This window comes from Somniosus microcephalus, chromosome 6 (assembly GCF_052327205.1).
Source record: "Somniosus microcephalus isolate GS21.2 chromosome 6, FLI_Smic_1.0, whole genome shotgun sequence".
Classification (NCBI taxonomy): Eukaryota; Metazoa; Chordata; class Chondrichthyes; order Squaliformes; family Somniosidae; genus Somniosus; species Somniosus microcephalus.
Window position 1 is genome coordinate 210,342,728 of NC_140992.1, and position 19,284 is coordinate 210,362,011.

The 19,284-nt window shown below is 45.4% G+C and overlaps 1 protein-coding gene across 2 annotated transcripts in view; it reads left to right on the forward strand.

Annotated features, from left to right (window-relative positions):
* The window catches only part of cfdp1 (chromatin remodeling protein CFDP1), a 237,013-nt gene that overhangs the window by 78,267 nt on the left and 139,462 nt on the right, over window positions 1-19,284 (forward strand). The window contains exon 6 of one of the 2 annotated variants that reach the window (XM_085991349.1): window positions 13,463-13,695. The exons of the other annotated variant lie outside the window; for it this stretch is intronic. Within the exon in view, the coding sequence (XP_085847475.1) occupies window positions 13,463-13,646 (184 nt within the window). The 3' untranslated portion in view covers window positions 13,647-13,695. Of the gene's footprint in view, window positions 1-13,462; window positions 13,696-19,284 lie in introns of those variants that run through there. 2 annotated transcript variants of the gene reach the window in all.

Genomic DNA, 19,284 nt, shown 5'->3' on the forward strand with positions numbered 1-19,284 from the left:
ATGAATGAAAAAGTTAATGTTACCTAACCTGGTGAATCGCAATGATGGCCTTTGCATTCTGCACTCAAATGTGCAAAAAAAAAAAAAAAAATTTCTTTGGAAAGCTTGGTCCTGGAAACAGATACTGAAGTCATTTGCATAAGTCCTTCAGATATCAAAGCTCTACCCAAAGAATTTTCATTTATTCCAATAGTCCCAATCAACTGGTATTGTCCCATTTTTAATGTAAATCGACATACATTATGCCTGCCCACAAGAGGGGGCCAAAGTAGATGCTTAGTAATTACGGATCAGTATCCTGCTTTTAGTTATCTCAAATATCATGGAATCAGTGAATGATGAGCAACAGTTCAGTCATTACAATCTGCTATCTGGCCGCTGATTTGGCTTCAGAGCAAATTTGTGTGATACTTCCCATCTCTTGGTCCAAAATTGGATAAATTCTGTGCTCTGCATGTAGTTGGAACCTTTTTAAAGCCTTTGATAGAACATGACATCCTAGCTTTGTTGAGAAGATGGCATTGTGTGGCATATCTGAGATGCAGAACTGAATATGCAGCTTCCTCCAGATGCAAACACTGGATCATGATAAATTGTCATTCAGCTACGTATTAAGTATCAGGGAATATTGTCATTGCGTTTGGTTGGCCAGCTTCAGAGAAAATCTCTAATGTTGGACTCCATATGGTTCAAAGCCATGCAGATCCGCCATGGGTTCCGCCATGACCAATCGGATGCCGACCTCATTACAACCTAGGTCCAAACATGGACAAAGGAGCTGAATTCCAGAGGTGAGGTGAGAATGACTGCCCTTGACATCAAGGCAGCATTTGACCGAGTATGGCATCACGGAGCCCTAGTAAAACTGAAGTCAATGGGAATCGGGGGGGGGGCGCGTGAAATGCTCCACTGGCTCGAGTCATACCTAGCACAAAGGAAGATGGTTGTGGTGGTTGAAGGTCAATCATCACAGCACCAGGACATCGCGGCAGGAGTTCCTCAGGGCAGTGTCCTAGGCCCAGCCATCTTAAGCTTCTTCATCAATGACCTTCCCTCCAACATAAGGTCAGGAATGGGGATGTTCACTGATGACTGCACAGTGTTCAGAGCCATTCACAACCCCTCAGATAATGAAGCAGTCCATGCCCGCATACAACAAAACCTGGACGACGTTCAGGCTTGGGCTGATAAGTGGCAGGTAACGTTTGCGCCACAGAAGTGCCAGGCAATGTTTATTTCCAACAAGTGAGAGTCTAACCACTGCCCCGTGACATTCAGCCGCATTGCCATTGCCGAATCCCCCACCATCAACATCCTGGGAGGTCACCATTGACCAGAAACTTAACTGGACCAGCCACACACATACTGTGGCAACAAGAGCAGGTCAGAGACTAGGCACTCTGCGGTGAGTGTCTCACCTCCTGACTCCCCAAAGCCTTTCCATCATCTACAAGGCATAAGTAAGGAGTGTGATGGAATACTCTCCACTTGCCTGGATGAGTGCAGCTCCAACAACACTCAAGAAGCTCGACACCATCCAGGACAAACCAGCCTGCTTGATTGGCACCCCATCCACCTTAAACATTCACTCCCTCCACCACCGGTGTACCGTGGCTGCAGTGTGTACCACCTATAAGATGCACTGCAGCAACTCGCTAAAGCTTCTTTGGCAGCACCTCCCAAACCCGTGACCTCTTCCACCTAGAAGGAAAAGGGCAGCAGGTGCATGGGAACACCACCACCTCCAAGTCACACACCATCCTGACTTACAAGTATATCACCGATCCTTCATTGTCGCTGGATCAAAATCCTGGAACTCCCTACCTAACAGCACTGTGGGAGTACCATCACCACACGGACTGCAGCAGTTCAAGAAGGTGGCTCACCACCACCTTCTCGAGCAATTAGGGATGGGCAATAAATGCTGGCCTTGCCAGCAACACCCACATCCCATAAACAAATTTTTTAAAAATCAGTGAACTAAATCAGTAGATCCAATGTTTGCTAGGTTCAATATCTGTTTCCAGGACCAAGCTTTCCAAAGAAATATTTTTGTTTTTTGCGCTAAGATACAGCAGTGATCACATGTGACTGCTGCAGTAAACTAGATTTAAACCAAACTAGCACTTAAGGGAATTAATATTTGAGTAATCAAATTAATCTTTTATTCATTGTAACTCGTGTTTAACAATGTACAAAATATTTCACCAGGATAGTATTGAGTAGAAATTGTAAACCGACCAAGTGAATTGACCCAATACAAAATGCCTAGCTTGCAACATATAGTTAGGATAAGTAAAAACCTTAATAACAACAGAAAATGCTGGAAAGCAGCGGCGGCAGGCGGGCGGACCTGCGAGGGACGAGGCGGCTGAGCGGCGGCGGGTTAAAAGCGGCTCAGAGACCAGGTAGGTTTGCAGTCTCCGAGCTCAGAGGGAGGGAGAGAAGCAAAAAGTAATTGAAGTGTGACGTCACCAGAAAGCAGATAAGTGTGTATTTGGTGAGTATTTCTCTCTTTTTAAACTTTAACTCTGTGGCTTACAGTTTCTATAAGGTCTCTCTGGTGTAACGGGGACTGTTGGTATGCCATTTAACTGTAGTGTAATTGGTGGGATTGATTTGATTTAATTTAATTTCAATTAATTAAAGGGTAAGTCATGTTAGGACAGCCCGGCCACGTGGTACGCTCCTCCTGCGCTATGTGGGAACTCGAGGACACTTCCTGTGTCCCTGACAACTACGTGTGCAGGAAGTGTATCCAGCTGCAGCTACTAACAGATCGCATTGCGGCGCTGGAGCTGCGATTGGATGCATACTGGCGCGTTCACGATGCTGAGGACGTCGTGAATAGCACGTTTAGCGAGTTGGACACACCGCAGGTAGAGGTTGGACAGGCAGAAAGGGAACGGGTGACCAACAGGCAGAGTACTAGGAGCAGGCAGGTAGTGCAGGGGTCCCCTGTGGACATCCCCCTCTCAAACAGATACACCACTTTGAGTACTGTTGGGGGGGATGGCTTATCGGAGGAAGGCAGCAGCAGCCAACTTCCTGGCACCAGGGGTGGCTCTGCTGCACAGGACAGGAGGAAAAAGAGGGGTAGAGCCACAGTAATAGGGGATTCTATTGTAAGGGGAATAGATAGGCATTTCTGCGTCCGCAAACGAGACTCCAGCATGCTGTGTTGCCTCCCTGGTGCAAGGGTCAAGGATGCTTCAGAGCGGCTGCAGAACATTTTGGAAGGGGAGGGTGAACAGCCAGTTGTCGTGGAGCATATAGGTACCAACGATATAGGTAAAAACCGGGATGAGGTCCTAAAAGCTGACTATAGGGAGTTAGGCGGTAAATTAAAAAATAGGACCTCAAAGGTAGTAATCTCAGGATTGCTACCAGTGCCACGTGCTAGTCAGAGTAGAAATATAAGGATATTTCAGATGAATACATGGCTAGAGGAATGGTGCCAGGGGGAGGGATTCAAGTTCCTGGGACATTGGAACCGGTTCTGGGGGAGGTGGGACCAGTTCAAACCGGACGGTTTGCACCTGGGCAGGGCTGGAACTGATGTCCTAGGGGGTGTGTTTGCTAGTGCTCTGGGGGAGGGTTTAAACTAAGATTGCAGGGGGTTGGGAACCTGAGCAGGGGGACAGAGGAAAGGGAAACAAGGATAAAAGAAAAAGATAGGAAGGAGAAAAACAAAAGTGGCAGTCAAAGAAATCAATGGTTTAAATCAAACATGGCCACTGTAAATAATATTTCCAATAGGTCTAAGAGCGTTAAAAAAATAAGCCTGAAGGCTTTGCGTCTTAATGCGAAGAGCATTCGTAATAAGGTGGATGAATTGGCTGCGCAAATAGAGGTAAACGAATATGATTTGGTTGGGATTACGGAAACGTGGCTCAAGGATAGCCAAGGCTGGGAACTCAACATCCAAGGGTATTCGATATTCAGGAAAGATAGGCAAAAAGGAAAGGGAGGTGGGGTAGCATTACTGGTTAAAGAGCAGATTAACACAATAGTAAGGAAGGATATTAGCTCTGATGATGTGGAATCTGTATGGGTAGAATTGAGAAATACCAAGGGGCAGAAAACGTTAGTGGGAGTGGTATATAGATCTCCAAACAGTAAGGCGGAGGTTGGGGATGGCATTAAAAGGGAAATTAAAGAAGCATGCAATAAGGGCACAGCAGTCATCATAAATGACTTTAATCTACATATAGATTGGGCTAACCAAATTAGTAACAATACTGTGGAGGAGGAATTCCTGGAGTGTTTACAGGATGGTTTCCTGGACCAATATGTCGAGGAACCAACCAGAGATGAGGCCATCTTAGACTGGGTATTATGTAACGAGAAAGGATTAATTAGCAATCTTGTTGTACGAGGCCCCTTGGGCCGGAGTGATCATAATATGATCGAATTCTTCATTAAGATGGAGAATGAAGTAGTTGACTCAGCGACTAGGGTCTTAAATTTAAATAAAGGAAACTACGATGGTATGAGGTGCGAGTTGATTGATTGGGGAATGTCACTCAAAGGGTTGACGGTGGATAGGCAATGGCAAACATTCAAAGACCGCATGGATGAACTACAGAATTTGTTCATCCCAGTTTGGCACAAAAATAAAACAAAGGTGACTCAACCGTGGCTAACAAGGAAAATTAGGGATAGCATAAGATCCAAGGAGAGGACATATAAATTGGCCAGAAAAAGCAATAATCCTGAGGACTGGGAGCAATTCATGATTCAACAAAGGAGGACAAAGGGATTAATTAAGAGGAAAATAGAATATGAGAGTAAGCTTGCAGGAAACATAAAAACTGACTGTAAAAGCTTTTATAGATATGTGAAGAGAAAAAGATTGGTGAAGTCAAGCGTAGGTCCCTTGCAGTCAGAATCAGGGGAATTTATAATGGGGAACAAAGAAATGGCAGACCAATTAAATACATATTTTGGTTCTGTCTTCACAAAGGAGGACACAAATAAACTCCCAGAGATGCCAGGGAACATAGGGTCTGATGAAAGGGAGGAACTGAAAGAAATCAGTATTTGTAGGGAAATGGTGTTTGGGAAATTGATGGGATTGAAGGCCAATAAATCCCCAGGGCCTGATAATCTACATCCTAGGGTACTTGAGGAAGTGGCCCTAGAAATAGTAGATGCATTGCTGATCATCTTCCAACATTCGATGGAATCTGGAACAGCATCCATGGATTGGAGGGTAGCTAATGTTACTCCACTATTCAAAAAAGGTGGTAGAGAGAAAAACGGGGAATTACAGACCAGTAAGCCTGACGTCGGTGGTGGGGAAAATGCTAGAGTCCATTATAAAGGATGTAATAGCAGAGCACTTGGAAAACAGTGACAGGATTGGACAAAGTCAACATGGATTCACAAAAGGTAAATCGTGCTTGACTAATCTACTGGAATTTTTTGAGGATGTAACTGGTAGAATAGATAAGGGAGAACCAGTGGATGTTGTGTATCTGGACTTTCAGAAGGCCTTCGATAAGGTCCCGCATAAGAGATTAGTGTGTAAAGTTAAGGCACATGGGATTGGGGGCAAGCTATTGACTTGGTGTAATGAAATCTGTTTGTCTTGCCTGTATTCGTTTTGCACTCATGTGTATTACCCTCCCCCACACGGTGTATAGTTTCACTTCCTCTTTCCTGACTAACCCGGAAGGTTCCAGGTCCTGGCTCTTGGCTCCGCCCCTGACTTCTCTTACATAAAGATCCCAGGATCTGTATGACTCATTCCTGTGAGCCAGTCGGTGTGTTGAGATGTAAGCTCTGATCTTAGTGATTAAAAGCCAACTTGTTAACATCTATAACTTCTAGTTTTGTGGTTATTGAAGGCCCATCAATTTTAATCACTAAAGAATACTAGGATGGATCGACTCCTAAAACCAGAGTGTCTGGACTTGGATCCACATTCTGCTGAAGCATCAAATCAATTTGGACACTGGCTCAAATGCTTCGAACTCTCCGTGGGGGCCTCTTCCGCTAGCGCGGTAGATAAACTGAGTCTACTGACTACTCGCGTTAGTCATCGGATTTATTCGTTCATCCGGGACGCCACCTCTTACACGGAGGCCATCACTATCCTGAAGGCCGAATACCAGAGGCCGGTAAACGAAGTGTACGCCAGACATCTGCTGGCTACACGCAGGCAGCGACCTGAGGAATCAATGGACGATTTCTTACAGGGCCTAAAGGACTTGGTCCGGGACTGTAACTGCAAGGCCGTGACGGCCAACGTGTACTCTGACGAATTGGTCCGCGATTCCTTCATCACGGGCCTCGAATCGAATTATATCCGGCAGAGACTGCTGGAGAAGGAGGTCCTGGACTTAAAAAAGGCAGTGGCCACTGCGCGATCGCTGGACGTGGCCCAGAAAAACTGACTCTTTTTCTTCCGGCCATGCGGCCCTCACCGCCTCGTGCGCGCCGAGCGGGCCGCCATCTTGGAATCAGCCATCTTCCCCATCCAGGTCTCAGACCAGCTCTACACCACCGGAGTCCCCACACAGAAGTTCACCCAGGAGTCCTACTACAGCGGCAATGTCTCGAGGCCCGAAATGCTACTTCTGCGGCCAGGCCAAGCACCCCAGACAACGATGCCCAGCGAAGGACGCTACATGCTTCAAATGTAAGAAAAAGGGGCATTTTAGCAAAGTCTGCAGGGGGAATCCGATTTCCAACTCCGTCACCGCCTCATGCGTGCCGTGCGGGCCGCCATCTTGGGATCCGCCATCTTTTCCCGACTCAACGGCCGCCCAGGGCCCAACAGTGGCTTCGATCACGGTGGATCAATCCAGGCCACACCCGTTGACAAAATCTATGATGGACATACAGGTAAACGGGAATTTAACGAAATGTTTAATTGACTGTGGGAGTACCGAGAGTTTTATCCACCCGAGCCTGGTACGGCGGCACTCATTAACGGTAACCCCTACACGGAGCAGAATTGCTATGGCTGCTAAGCCCCACACTTCGGACATTTTGGGCTACTGTGTGGTAACACTGACTGTAAAAGGCACGGACTACAAGGATTTTAAACTCCTCGTGATACCAGAACTCTGTGTTAATGTAATCTTGGGCCTGGACTTCCAGTGCCACCACGAAAGTGTCACGCGAGCATATGGCGGGTCCCAGCCACCACTCAGTCTGTGGCCTATCAACCTTAAAAATCAGCCCGCCCTCTTTATTCGCTAATCTCGCTCCGAACTGTAGGCCCATAGCGACCAAAAGTAGACGGTACAGTCTGGAAGACAGACACTTTATCAAGGCGGAAGTGGACAGACTCCTGCGGGAAGGCATCATTGAATGCAGTACCAGCCCGTGGCGTGCCCAAGTAGTCATAGTTAAAAATAGCGAAAAGAAACGGATGGTAATTGACTACAGCCAGACTGTTAATATTTATACCCAGCTGGACGCCTACCCTTTACCCCGCATATCAGAAATGGTCAACCAGATTGCGCAATACCGAGTCTTCTCGACTATCGGCCTCAAATCCGCGTATCACCAGCTCCCCATTAGAACGGAGGACCGCCCATACACCGCCTTCGAGGCGAACGGGCGCCTCTTCCATTTTCTCAGAGTGCCCTTCGGGGTAACAAATGGGGTCTCGGTCTTCCAACGCGAGATGGACCGCATGGTTGACGAGAATAAACTACAAGCTACCTACCCCTATCTGGACAATGTCACTATCTGCGGGCACAACCAGCAAGACCACGATCTAAATCTTGCGAGATTTAAAAAAACTGCCCTAAAGCTGAATCTAACCTACAACGAAGACAAATGTGTCTTCAACACAACCCGTCTCTGTATCCTCGGCTGTGTGGTGGAAGATGGGGTAATTGGACCGGACCCTGACCGATTACGCCCCCTAAAGGAACTGCCCCTGCCACACAATCCCAAAGCTTTAAAAAGGTGCCTGGGATTTTTTTCGTATTATGCCCAATGGGTGCCCAATTACTCTGATAAGGCCCGACCCCTCATTAAATCGACGTCCTTCCCACTATCAGCTGAAGCTCGGGAGGCTTTCACCAGTATCAAACAGGACATTGAAAGGGGTGCAGTGGACGAAAGCATTCCCTTTCAAGTCGAAAGCAATCCGTCAGACTTTGCCTTAGCTGCGACCCTCAATCAGGCTGGGAGACCTGTGGCCTTCTTCTCCCGAACCCTTCAGGGACCTGAAATCAGGCACTCTTCTGTCGAGAAGGAGGCACAGGCTATAGTGGAGGCAGTGCGGCACTGGAGACACTACCTAGCCGGCAAACATTTCACCCTGCTCACCGACCAGCGGTCGGTGGCTTTCATGTTTAATAACAAACAAAGGGGGAAAATCAAGAATGATAAAATACTCAGGTGGAGGATCGAACTATCCACGTTCGACTATGATATTATGTACAGGCCGGGAGCCCTTAATGAACCCCCAGACGCCCTATCGCGGGGAATGTGTGCCAGCATTCATACGGACAAATTACAGGGTCTCCACAACGACCTCTGTCACCCAGGGGTCACCCAACTATACCATTTTATAAAGTCCCGCAATCTGCCCCACTCCATCGAGGAGGTCAGGGCAATGACCAGAGCCTGCCGCATCTGTGCGGAATGCAAGCCTCGTTTCTACAGGCCTGACCGTGCACACCTTATCAAAGCCACACGGCCATTCGAGCGCCCAAGTCTGGACTTCAAGGGACCCCTTCCCTCTGCCGACCGTAACGTATACTTCCTCAATATGATTGATGAATATTCCCGCTTCCCCTTCGCCATTCCCTGCCCAGACATGACCAGTGCCACGGTCATCAAGTGTCTCTGTAATCTGTTCTGCATGTTTGGCATGCCGAACTACGTACACAGCGATAGGGGGACGTCATTTATGAGTGATGAACTGCGCCAGTTCTTGCTCTCAAAGGGGATAGCCACTAGCAGAACCACTAGCTACAACCCCCGGGGTAATGGGCAAGTGGAAAGGGAGAATGCTACTGTTTGGAAGGCTGTCACGTTAGCCTTAAAGTCAAAAGGCCTTCCGACCTCCTGCTGGCAGGAAGTCCTCCCAGACGTGCTCTACTCCATAAGGTCTCTGTTATGTACAGCCACTAACGCTACCCCTCACGAAAAGATGTTCGTTTTCCCCCGGAAATCAACCTCGGGCATATCTCTACCCGCGTGACTGACGTCTCCGGGGACAGTACTATTGCGGAAGCACGTGAGAGGCCATAAAACTGACCCCCTTGTGGAAAAGGTACAGCTCCTCCATGCAAACCCTCAGTACGCCTATATCGAATACTCTGACGGGCGAGAGGACACTGTTTCCATAAAAGACCTCGCTCCCTCGGGGAGCGGAGAGAACGATGAGAGACTACCCGAGGAAGACGTACACCAAAAAGAGACAGGACGCCCAGAGGTATCAATACCCAACTTTAACCTGGAGGACACTGCAGATAACCTGGAAGACACTGCGGAGGCCCGGACAGCGGAGGAACCAGAATCCACTCCCCTAGAGGCACCCCAACCGGCTTTGCGCCGATCACTGAGAACCGCAAAACCTCCTGACAGACTCACTTATACCAACTTTTAAGAAACATCACCCCGATGGACTAAATCTAAAGAAGGGGTGAATGTAATGAAACCTGTTTGTCTTGCCTGTATTCGTTTTGCACTCATGTATATTACCCTCCCCCACACTGTGTATAGTTTCACTTCCTCTTTCCTGACTAACCCGGAAGGTTCCAGGTCTTGGCTCTTGGCTCCGCCCCTGACTTCTCTTACTTAAAGATCCCAGGATCTGTATGACTCATTCCTGTGAGCCAGTCGGTGTGTTGAGATGTAAGCTCTGATCTTAGTGATTAAAAGCCAACTTGTTAAAGTCTATAACTTCTAGTTTTGTGGTTATTGAAGGCACATCACTTGGATAGAGAACTGGTTGGCAGATAGAAAGCAAAGAGTTGGAATAAACAGGTCCTTTTCCGAGTGGCAGGCAGTGACTATTGGGGTACCGCAGGGATCGGTCCTTGGACCCCAGCTATTCACAATATATATTAATGATCTAGACAAGGGAACTAGATGTAATATCTCCAAATTTGCAGACGACACAAAGCTGGGTGGGTGTGTTTGCTGTCAGGAGGATGTCAAGAAACTCCAGGATGATTTGGACATGTTGGGTGATTGGGCAGAAACATGGCAGATGCAATATAATGTGGATAAATGTGAGGTTGTCCACTTTGGTGGCAAAAACAGGAAGGCAGATTATTATCTAAATGGAAATAGATTGAGAGAAGGGGAAGTGCAACGAGACCTGGGTGTCCTTGTGCACCAGTCGCTGAAGGTAAGCATGCAGGTGCAGCAGGCGGTTAAGAAGGCAAATGGTATGTTGGCCTTCGTAGCGAGAGGGTTTGAGTACAGGAACAAGGATGTCTTGCTGCAGTTATACAGGGCCTTGGTGAAACCACACCTTGAGTATTGTGTGCAGTTTTGGTCGCCTTATCTGAGGAAGGATGTTCTTGCCATGGAAGGAGTTCAGCGAAGATTCACCAGGCTGATACCTGGGATGGCAGGAATGACGTATGAGGAGAGATTGGGTCGATTGGGCTTGTACTCGCTGGAGTTTAGAAGAATGAGAGGTGATCTCATTGAAACTTATAAAATTCTGACAGGACTGGACAGACTAGATGCAGGAAGGATGTTCCCGATGGTCGGGGAGTCCAGAACCATGGGACACAGTCTATGGATCAAGGGTAGGCCTTTTAGGACAGAAATTAGGAGGAATTTCTTCACCCAGAGAGTGGTGAACCTGTGGAACTCTCTACCGCAGAAGGTGGTGGTGGCCAGTTCATTAAATATATTCAAGAAGGAGTTGGATATATTTCTTAAGGCTAAAGGGATCAAGGGGTATGGCGAGAAAGCAGGGACCGGGTACTGAATTTGGATGATCAGCCATGATCGCATTGAATGGCGGAGCGGGCTCGAGGGGCCGAATGGCCTACTCCTGCTCCTATCTTCTATGTTTCTATGTTTCTATGTAAACTCAGCAGGCCAGGCAACATCCGTGGAGAGAAAAAAGAGTCAATGTTTCGGGTCAAGACTGGAAAGGCACAGGAAATTAAACAGATTAAAAGGCCGGGCTGGGAGAGAACAAAAGAGAAGTGCAGAGACATTAAGAGGTATTCAAAACGAGACGAGATGGTGATCGGACTAGTGGGGACAAAAGACGGCTCTAGATTCGGTGTGAAATGCGCTGGCAGAATGGGAGACAGCTGCCATGTGGGAGAGAAAAAAAAGGGGGGGGGGGGGAAGGGCCAAAACAAAAGTGTGGATATCAAATAAGTAAAAATGTAATGGGAACCGAGGTTATGATCTCAAATTGTTGAACTCGATATTGAGTCCGGATGGCTGTAAAGTGCCTAATCGGAAGATGAGGTGCTGTTCCTCGAGCTTACGCTGAGCGTCCGTGGAACAATGCAAGAGCCCGAGTACAGTGAGGTCTGAGTGGGAATGGGGTGGTGAATTAGAATGACAGGCGACCAGAATCTCGGGGTCATCCTTACGGACTGATCGGAGGTGTTCCGCAAAGCAGTCACCCAATCTGCGTTTGGTCTCCCCAATGTAGAGGTGACCACATAGTGAGCAGCGAATACAGTATACTAGATAGCAAGAACTACAAGTAAATCGCTGTTTCATCTGGAAGGGGTGTTTGTGGCCCTGGACAGTGGGAAGGGGGGAGGTATAAGGGCAGGTGTTGCATCTCCTGCGCTTGCACGGGAAGGTGCCGGGGGAAGGGGTGCTGGGGGTGATAGAGGAGTGGACTAGGGTGTCTCGGAGGGAGCGGTCCCTATGGAATGCTGAAAGGGGAGGGGAGGGGAAGATGCGTTTGGTGGTGGGATCACTTTGAGATGGCGGAGGATGATCAGTTGAATGTGGAGGCTGGTGGGGTGAAAGGTGAGGACAAGGGGAACCCTATCGTGGTTCCGGGAGGGAGGGGCAGGGGTGAGGGCAGAAGTGCGGGAGATAAAACGGACACGGTCGAGGGCCGTGTCAACCGCGGTAGAGGGGAATCCTCGGTTGAGGAAAAAGGAAGACATGTTGGAAGCACTGGTGTGGAATGTGGCATCGTCGGAGCAGATGCGGCGGAGATGGAGAAACTGGGAGAATGGAATAGAGTCCTTACAGGAGGTGGGGTGGGAGGAAGTGTAGTCCAGGTAGCTGTGGGAGTCGGTGGGCTTGTAGTGAATGTTGGTCAATAACCTATCCCCAGAGATGGAGATGGAGAAGTCGAGGAAGGGAAGAGTCGGAGATGGACCATATGAAGGTGAGGGAAGGGTGGAAATTGGAGGCAAAGTGAATGAAATTGTCTAGTTCAGGGCGAGAGCAGGAAATGTCACCGATACAGTCATCAATGTACCGGAAAAAGAGGTGAGGGAGGGGACCCGAGTAGGACTGGAACAAAGAGTGTTCCACATATCCCACGAAAAGGCAGGCATAGCTAGGACCCATGCGGGTACCCATAGCAACACCTTTGATTTGGAGGAAATGAGTGGAGTCAAAGGAGAAGTTGTTCAATGTGAGACCAAATTCAGCCAGGCGGAGGAGGGTAGTGGTGGATGGGGACTGGTCGGGCCTCTGTTCAAGGAAGAAGCGGAGCACCCTCAGGCCATCCTGGTGGGGAATGGAGGTGTAGAGGGATTGTATGTCCATGGTGAAAAGGCGGCGGTTGGGGCCAGGAAACTGTTCAAGTGGTGGAGGGAATCCGAAGAGTCGCGGATGTAGGTGGGAAGAGACTGGACAAGTGTAGAAAAGATGGAGTCGAGATAGGAAGAGATCAGTTTGGTGGGGCAAGAACAGGCTGAAACGATGGGTCTACCAGGGCAGTCCTGTTTGTGGATCTTGGGAAGGAGGTAGAAGCGGGCTGTGCAGGGTTGGGGAACTGTGAGGTTGGTGGCCGCGGGGGGGGGGATGATCTCCAGAGGAGATGAGGTCCGTGTCAGTTTTGGAAACAGTGGTTTGATGTTCGGTAGTGGGGCCATGGTCCAGGTGGAGGTAGGAGGAGGTGTCGGAGAGTTGGACTTCAGCTTCCGCTAGGTAGAGGTCGGTGCGCCAAACAACAACAGCACCACCCTTGTCAGCAGGTTTAATGACAATGTCAGGGTTGGATCTAAGAGAATGGAGTGCTGCAAGTTCAGAGGGAGGTAGGTTGGAGTGAGTGAGGGGAGCAGAGAAATGGAGACGGCCGATGTCCTTTCTCATTTGTGTTGTTATAAAATATCTAATATTGTGTTACCAGAAATGTGATACTTTAAACATAACCTCAGATAGACCATTCCCTTTTGGGAAGTACACCATTCCTTCGCCTTAGTGGCACTTATAATTTAGTAATCCTTTATTAACAGGAAACAGAGTTGATCTCTTGGATTCTTGAAAGAAATGTGTTTTACATTTATCTATTTTTCTATTTCACCTTTAGGGAGGGTTACTGTCTGAATAAGCATGAAGTGGATATGATTTTGTTCCATCTGGGAAGGAAGGACGGATGCTGTCTTTTAATGCTTTTGGCAGACGTGCTGTGTGTTGACAATACAAAGGGAAATGTGGCTTATTTGTGCACAGTAGTCTTCCGTTCTGTTGTTTTATTAAAGTCATCTCATTGACTTCAGAGTTCTATATATTTTCTAATCAGGTATATAACAGAGGCTATTTTACTGTGCCCCAATTTGTGTATTATTTGGTAATCTGTAAATATTGCAGTGACCTGAGTCTTGCCAGAGTGAAATGAGATACTCTGTAATTTAAATAAAGTCTCATCCTATGCAGTTAAAGTGGAATTTGAGCTGAACTGCAATTGTGGCTTAAAAGGTCAGTAGCCAGAATATTATTTATATGTCTGACTGACCAGTGCTGCCAGTGTGTGAAATTATATAAATACCACTTTATTATTTTGAAAACATGGGGTGCAGGCAACTGGGTGCTCATTGGTTTGGATTGCGGGCCTTTAGCACCTGGGCTTGTGTTCAGCCAGACTGATGGAATGAATGTCTCCATGTTGTTGGCTGTGGCTCAGTTGGTAGCACCTTCGCCTGAGTCAGAAGGTTGTGGATTCAAGTCCCACTCCAGGGACTTGAGCACATAAAGCTAGGCTGACACACCAGTGCAGTGCTGAGGGAACGCTGCACTGTCGGACGTGCCGTCTTTCGGATGAGATGTTAAACCGAGGCCCCGTCTGCTCTCTCGGGTGGACGTAAAAGATCCCATGGCACTATTTCGAAGAAGAGCAGGGAAGTTATCCCCAGTGTCCTGGGCCAATATTTATCCCTCAACCAACACAACAAAAACAGATTATCTGGTCATTATCACATTGCTGTTTGTGGGAGCTTGCTGTGTGCAAATTGGCTGCCGCGTTTCCCACATTACAACAGTGACTCCACTTCAAAAGTACTTCATTGACTGTAAAGTGCTTTGAGGCATCCGGTGGTCATGAAAGGTGCTATATAAATGCAAGTCTTTCTTTTTACTGTCAGTGAGGGTTCTAAGTGAAAGAAGTCTGACCATTCTTAACCTTGTTGTTTAATTACAATCAACCTCTGTACTAAATCGCTCATAGCAAATTAGCAATCTCCATCTGAGGTTGCAAGGATAGCTGCTGTGGCAAATGGAAAAATTGTAATTTATACTTTGAGAGGCCATTATCTAGTTTGGGGCAAAAAAAGTCAGAACATTAGAAACTGCTTTTCTCTGCATGTGGCCTGTGCAACACTTGACCTGGGAATGCTTGATTAGATACAAAAAGTGGGGAAATGTTCTATTTCTGTAACACTGACATCCCTCACCATCAAAAAAAATATGATTCCGCCACATTTCTTCATCAAATGTAGCCATTGAGTGATGGCAGGAACAGCTAGTCTGAGCACTTCGTGGAGAGCTGACTGAAACACTGAATGAAGTTTTTATCGCCATCGCCCCACCACACAATATCATTTGTGACAGCTTCAAGTTGCCTTTTTATCTCCCTAAGACCAAAGGCACTCGAAGTGTGGCTGTTATTGGACAACCTGGAGAAATGCCATTGTATCAATTTAATTTAACAGAATTTAAAATTTATTCAAGCCTCTGGCTGAATTTCAATTCCAGCTTTGGCACATCGACACGGCAGACAACACCGGCTCCGATTTCATCTGGGAATGCCGCCCTCCCTACCTGTCGATCATGCCAGTTCCTCTGTCATGGACTGTTCCCCTTTAGAATGCTTTACCACCTGAGTTCCTTATGACTAATTAATTACTATCTGAATGAACTACAAATATTCAAGGCAGACAGTGTGAATGTAGCAGCTGCCTGATTCCTCTTTCCTTGCGCACTTACCCAGGCATCAATGTTTTAATTTATCTGTATAATTGTCAGCATTTTAGTTTTGGTGGATGGTGAGGGAACAACAGCAGAAAGGTAAATTATGAGGTTTTTAACTGAATACCCAGCCACTGGCAGAAGATTGGTTCTAACTGTCTGCCTGATCTTGTGTTTCATGGAGTGGTGTGTGGGGGGAAGGGATTTTCCTATTGATGATAATTCAGGACCATTAGCACCTTTTTCAATTTGCTAATGACATCATTGTCTGCCACAGTAGTCATTTCTCGCCGTACGCTGTTACACTGCTTTAAATGCATACATTTGATGGAAAATTAATGGTTTTAAAGTGTGCATATGATTAAATATACCATATGTGGCTAACAATTTCCAGTATACTAGAATAATATTTTTGTAGTACAATAGCTCTGTGTGTGTGTGTGTGTGTGAGAGAAAGACATAGAGGAGAATTTTCCCCTCCAGGAATACACAACACAATCCAAATTGAGATATTAAACTTTCATCTTATTTCTTCAGCTGTAATTTTCTCTTAACAGCTGGTGAAATGTATTGATTAGCTTCAGCCTGTCGAATCTGGTACACTGAAGCTAGAACTCGTACTGTACATGTCCACACACTGCTATGTCACTTGAGTGATCCCTGGAGCAGTCCATGAATTTCTGTAGCATCATTTCCTTGACATCCTTCACAGCACTGATAAGAGCTGTGGACATGAAATCAGCCTGTTTACAGATGGTTTTTTTCTTTGGCAAAACCTCCAAAGGACACCAAGCTGTTAAAGGAACAACATCTAGCAAGATACTATTTCAAAGACAGTCGAAAACTTGTTATAAATGACGCATTGTGATATGTCGATTGATTAGCTGCATTGACACCGACCCATACAGGTTAAAATATTATCTTGCTTTTGGTAGCAAAAATAGGATCTACTTTCCTAAAGCTATTTCTTTAGACCCAATTCCATCAGCTGTGTGAAAGCTAGAGTTTCTGTGGAAAGACGTTGACTGACTGCATGATGATTTGTAAATGGAAGATGACTGAAATATATGTAACTTGGAAACTTTATTTTGTTCAGCGCTTATTCTAATTACATCTGGGAATTCTCTAGGTGTATCATTAATTTTAGTTGTGTAAATAACTAAATCTTGATACTGTATAGTGGGTATGAGTGTTTGCTTTGCAGAAATTAGTCTGAAGCTGTTTCATGATTTGAATAGTTAGTCTAAAAGCATATACTAGTATGAAATTTCCATTATGTCTCCCACTATACTAGAATTTCTGTCTTCCAACTAAACCTCCTGTAAAGCAAACCGAACTCATACAGCATCAAAGTAGCTTGCAGCTGAAGTAACCCAGATGGAAGGAGAAATGGACAGTTCCAAACACAAGTGGACTTCCTATCAGCTGATACTATGTGACACTGCCAGTGGTTGCATAGGTGCACACCATGGATCCTCGGGCGGGGGTGGGGGGGGCACATATAAGTTTAATTCAAGTTCCTATTAGTTTGCGTATATCTCAAGTTGATGCAAACTGAGCCTGGTGTCCTGATTTAGGATTTATCGGCCAGTGAGTCAAAACTACAAAACCACCCAGGCAAAAAAATTCAGGTCTTCCAGTACATAAGGAATAAACCGGCAAATAGGATAAAGTTCCCTGGGCTTCCAAGGCCACACCGCCAGGGCTAGGGACCATGTGTAGCCTTAGTGTGGCAGGATAGGCACAACTGGTATGCAACATGCAGTTCTCTCTACTGTAGAAAGAAGTACGTGAAGACAACAATTGGGTAGAAAGCAACAATTTAGTGTCTGATGTGCTGTAGAAAAGTGTTAAAAGTGATACATTTTAAATTACAATTATGAAATTCAACAATATTAAAATTCTCAACTTTGGAAAATGGATCATTCCCAAACATAACGAGTGCTACTCATTTTTTCAATGGACTTGATTAAATTCACGGATATACATTATAATGACATAGTGCAGTCATATTCAATTTAGTCTATTTCCTGTGTTAATGTTAGTGGAATATCAAAGCAACTTTGTTTCCTACAATAATAAATACATATTGTGGTGTCAGCTAGTTTCTTCTGAAAACTTAAAACTCATTTACTCTCCCTAATGAGTGCTTTTTGCATGATGACAAAGCTGTTGTATTTCAGAGTCTGTGCTATTAAAGGACACCACCTTATTTATAATTAAAAACTTAAAAGGTCATTTATCAGCGGTGTTTTCTGATATGTACTCTGAAGTAAAGATACAGGTTTCACACTGGCTACACTTCATTTGCGGTTTTTGGAGTCTGAAGATCACTTTAGCAATTCAATTTTTTAATAGACACACAAGGTGATTGGGTGGCACAATGTGTCAGCATACTGTCCTTTCACCTCTGGCTTTTAAGCTTGAATCTGACCGAATGTGCAAGGATGAACGTCTCCTGCACCTGCTGGCTGTAAGAGTCTATATGAAATGCAATCTTCTTGTCTCCTGTTCGCAGCATGTAATTTCCTTTGTTTTCTGGAGATACATGGAAGAAGTGAATATGAAAGAAATTGGAGAAATTTATGTATTCCTTTTATCTATCGCAGGCTAAATTTATTTGCATATGATTATTACACTTGAGGAAGTGGAGGTTGCACCAATCTTGATGTTGAAAGCTGACCCTTGAACCTGCTTCATTATTAGTTGGTGATGCTGAGGTTTTGTATTTTTCTATTGCTATGCTGCACCTGTGCCTTCCAGTGTTGTTTACCCATTTTCTAATTATTTTCATCTTCCTGTGGGCATGATGTCTACTTGTCTGCCCATGTACTCATCTCTTTTGTCAAACTGATCCTTTAGAGCCCTGACAACCTGGCTATCTTTTCTAGTATAAACTTCATGACTTGCTGCCGAGGTTCCAACCTTCTCTTCCGCTAACCCCCCCACCTGGGGCGATGTTAGACCTGAATTGGCTTCTTGTGGTTCTCCTTCGTTCAATCCTTGTCCAGCCATTTACCACAGCACCTCATATTTTCAGTTTTGCTGCTCTTCCTGTTAATCTTGCCTCAGGTTTCTGACTATTACCACTTTGTAGTTAAGTCGGTTCCTGCTTCAATTTTGCTAGCCTACTCTATATGATGCTGATCTTTGTTTCTTTTTCTGTTTGTATTTTTGTTTCTTTTTCTATTTGTATTTTTGCTTAAGATGCTTTCTTCAGGTTGTAGTTACTGTTTTTTAAAAATTTTAAACTTTTAAAAAATCATGACTTTCTTGAAAATGGTGAGGTCTTATAAATGTCAACTAAAATATCCTATCTGAATCCTAACACATTAGCTAGGGATTAGGAAAATGAGCATGGATGAGAAGGAATGTGTTAATTGATGAGTAAAAGCTCAGATCAGTTTGCAAGCCTTGTGATTAAACTAAAACTACGTTTGATGTATGTTACCATTATTTGTCTTGGGGCTTTTTTAAATGATTTGAGTTTTGTCAGGCTGTGCTTTATTTACAGTGTTTCCTCAAAAATGTGAGATGTATACTTCAAAGTAGCTGGTTCCAATTCCATCACAATTCCCATTAAGAAATATAATATTTGACCATTATACTCCATATATCATGGATAAGTTGTATCCTTTGGTGGATGACAAAGTTATGAAGGATACTGTCCCATCAAAACGTCCTTACGAGGCTAGAACTATTTGCCTTTCTTGCCCCATGCCTTTAGCACATTACCATATGGTTATCTTCAGTTTCTTTCCTGTTTGTAGCATCCGTTAACTTTACTTTTTATGCAAATGAAATTAAAAAAAAAAATTGTTAGTATTGTGTTTTTGGTCTGGTGGACTTGAGAATTCTTTTATATGGGCAAGTTTCCAATTATTTTGATTTTTTTTTCTCTCTCAGTATCTCAACTGTGGAGAAATGTAGTTGCAAGTTGATTTTAAA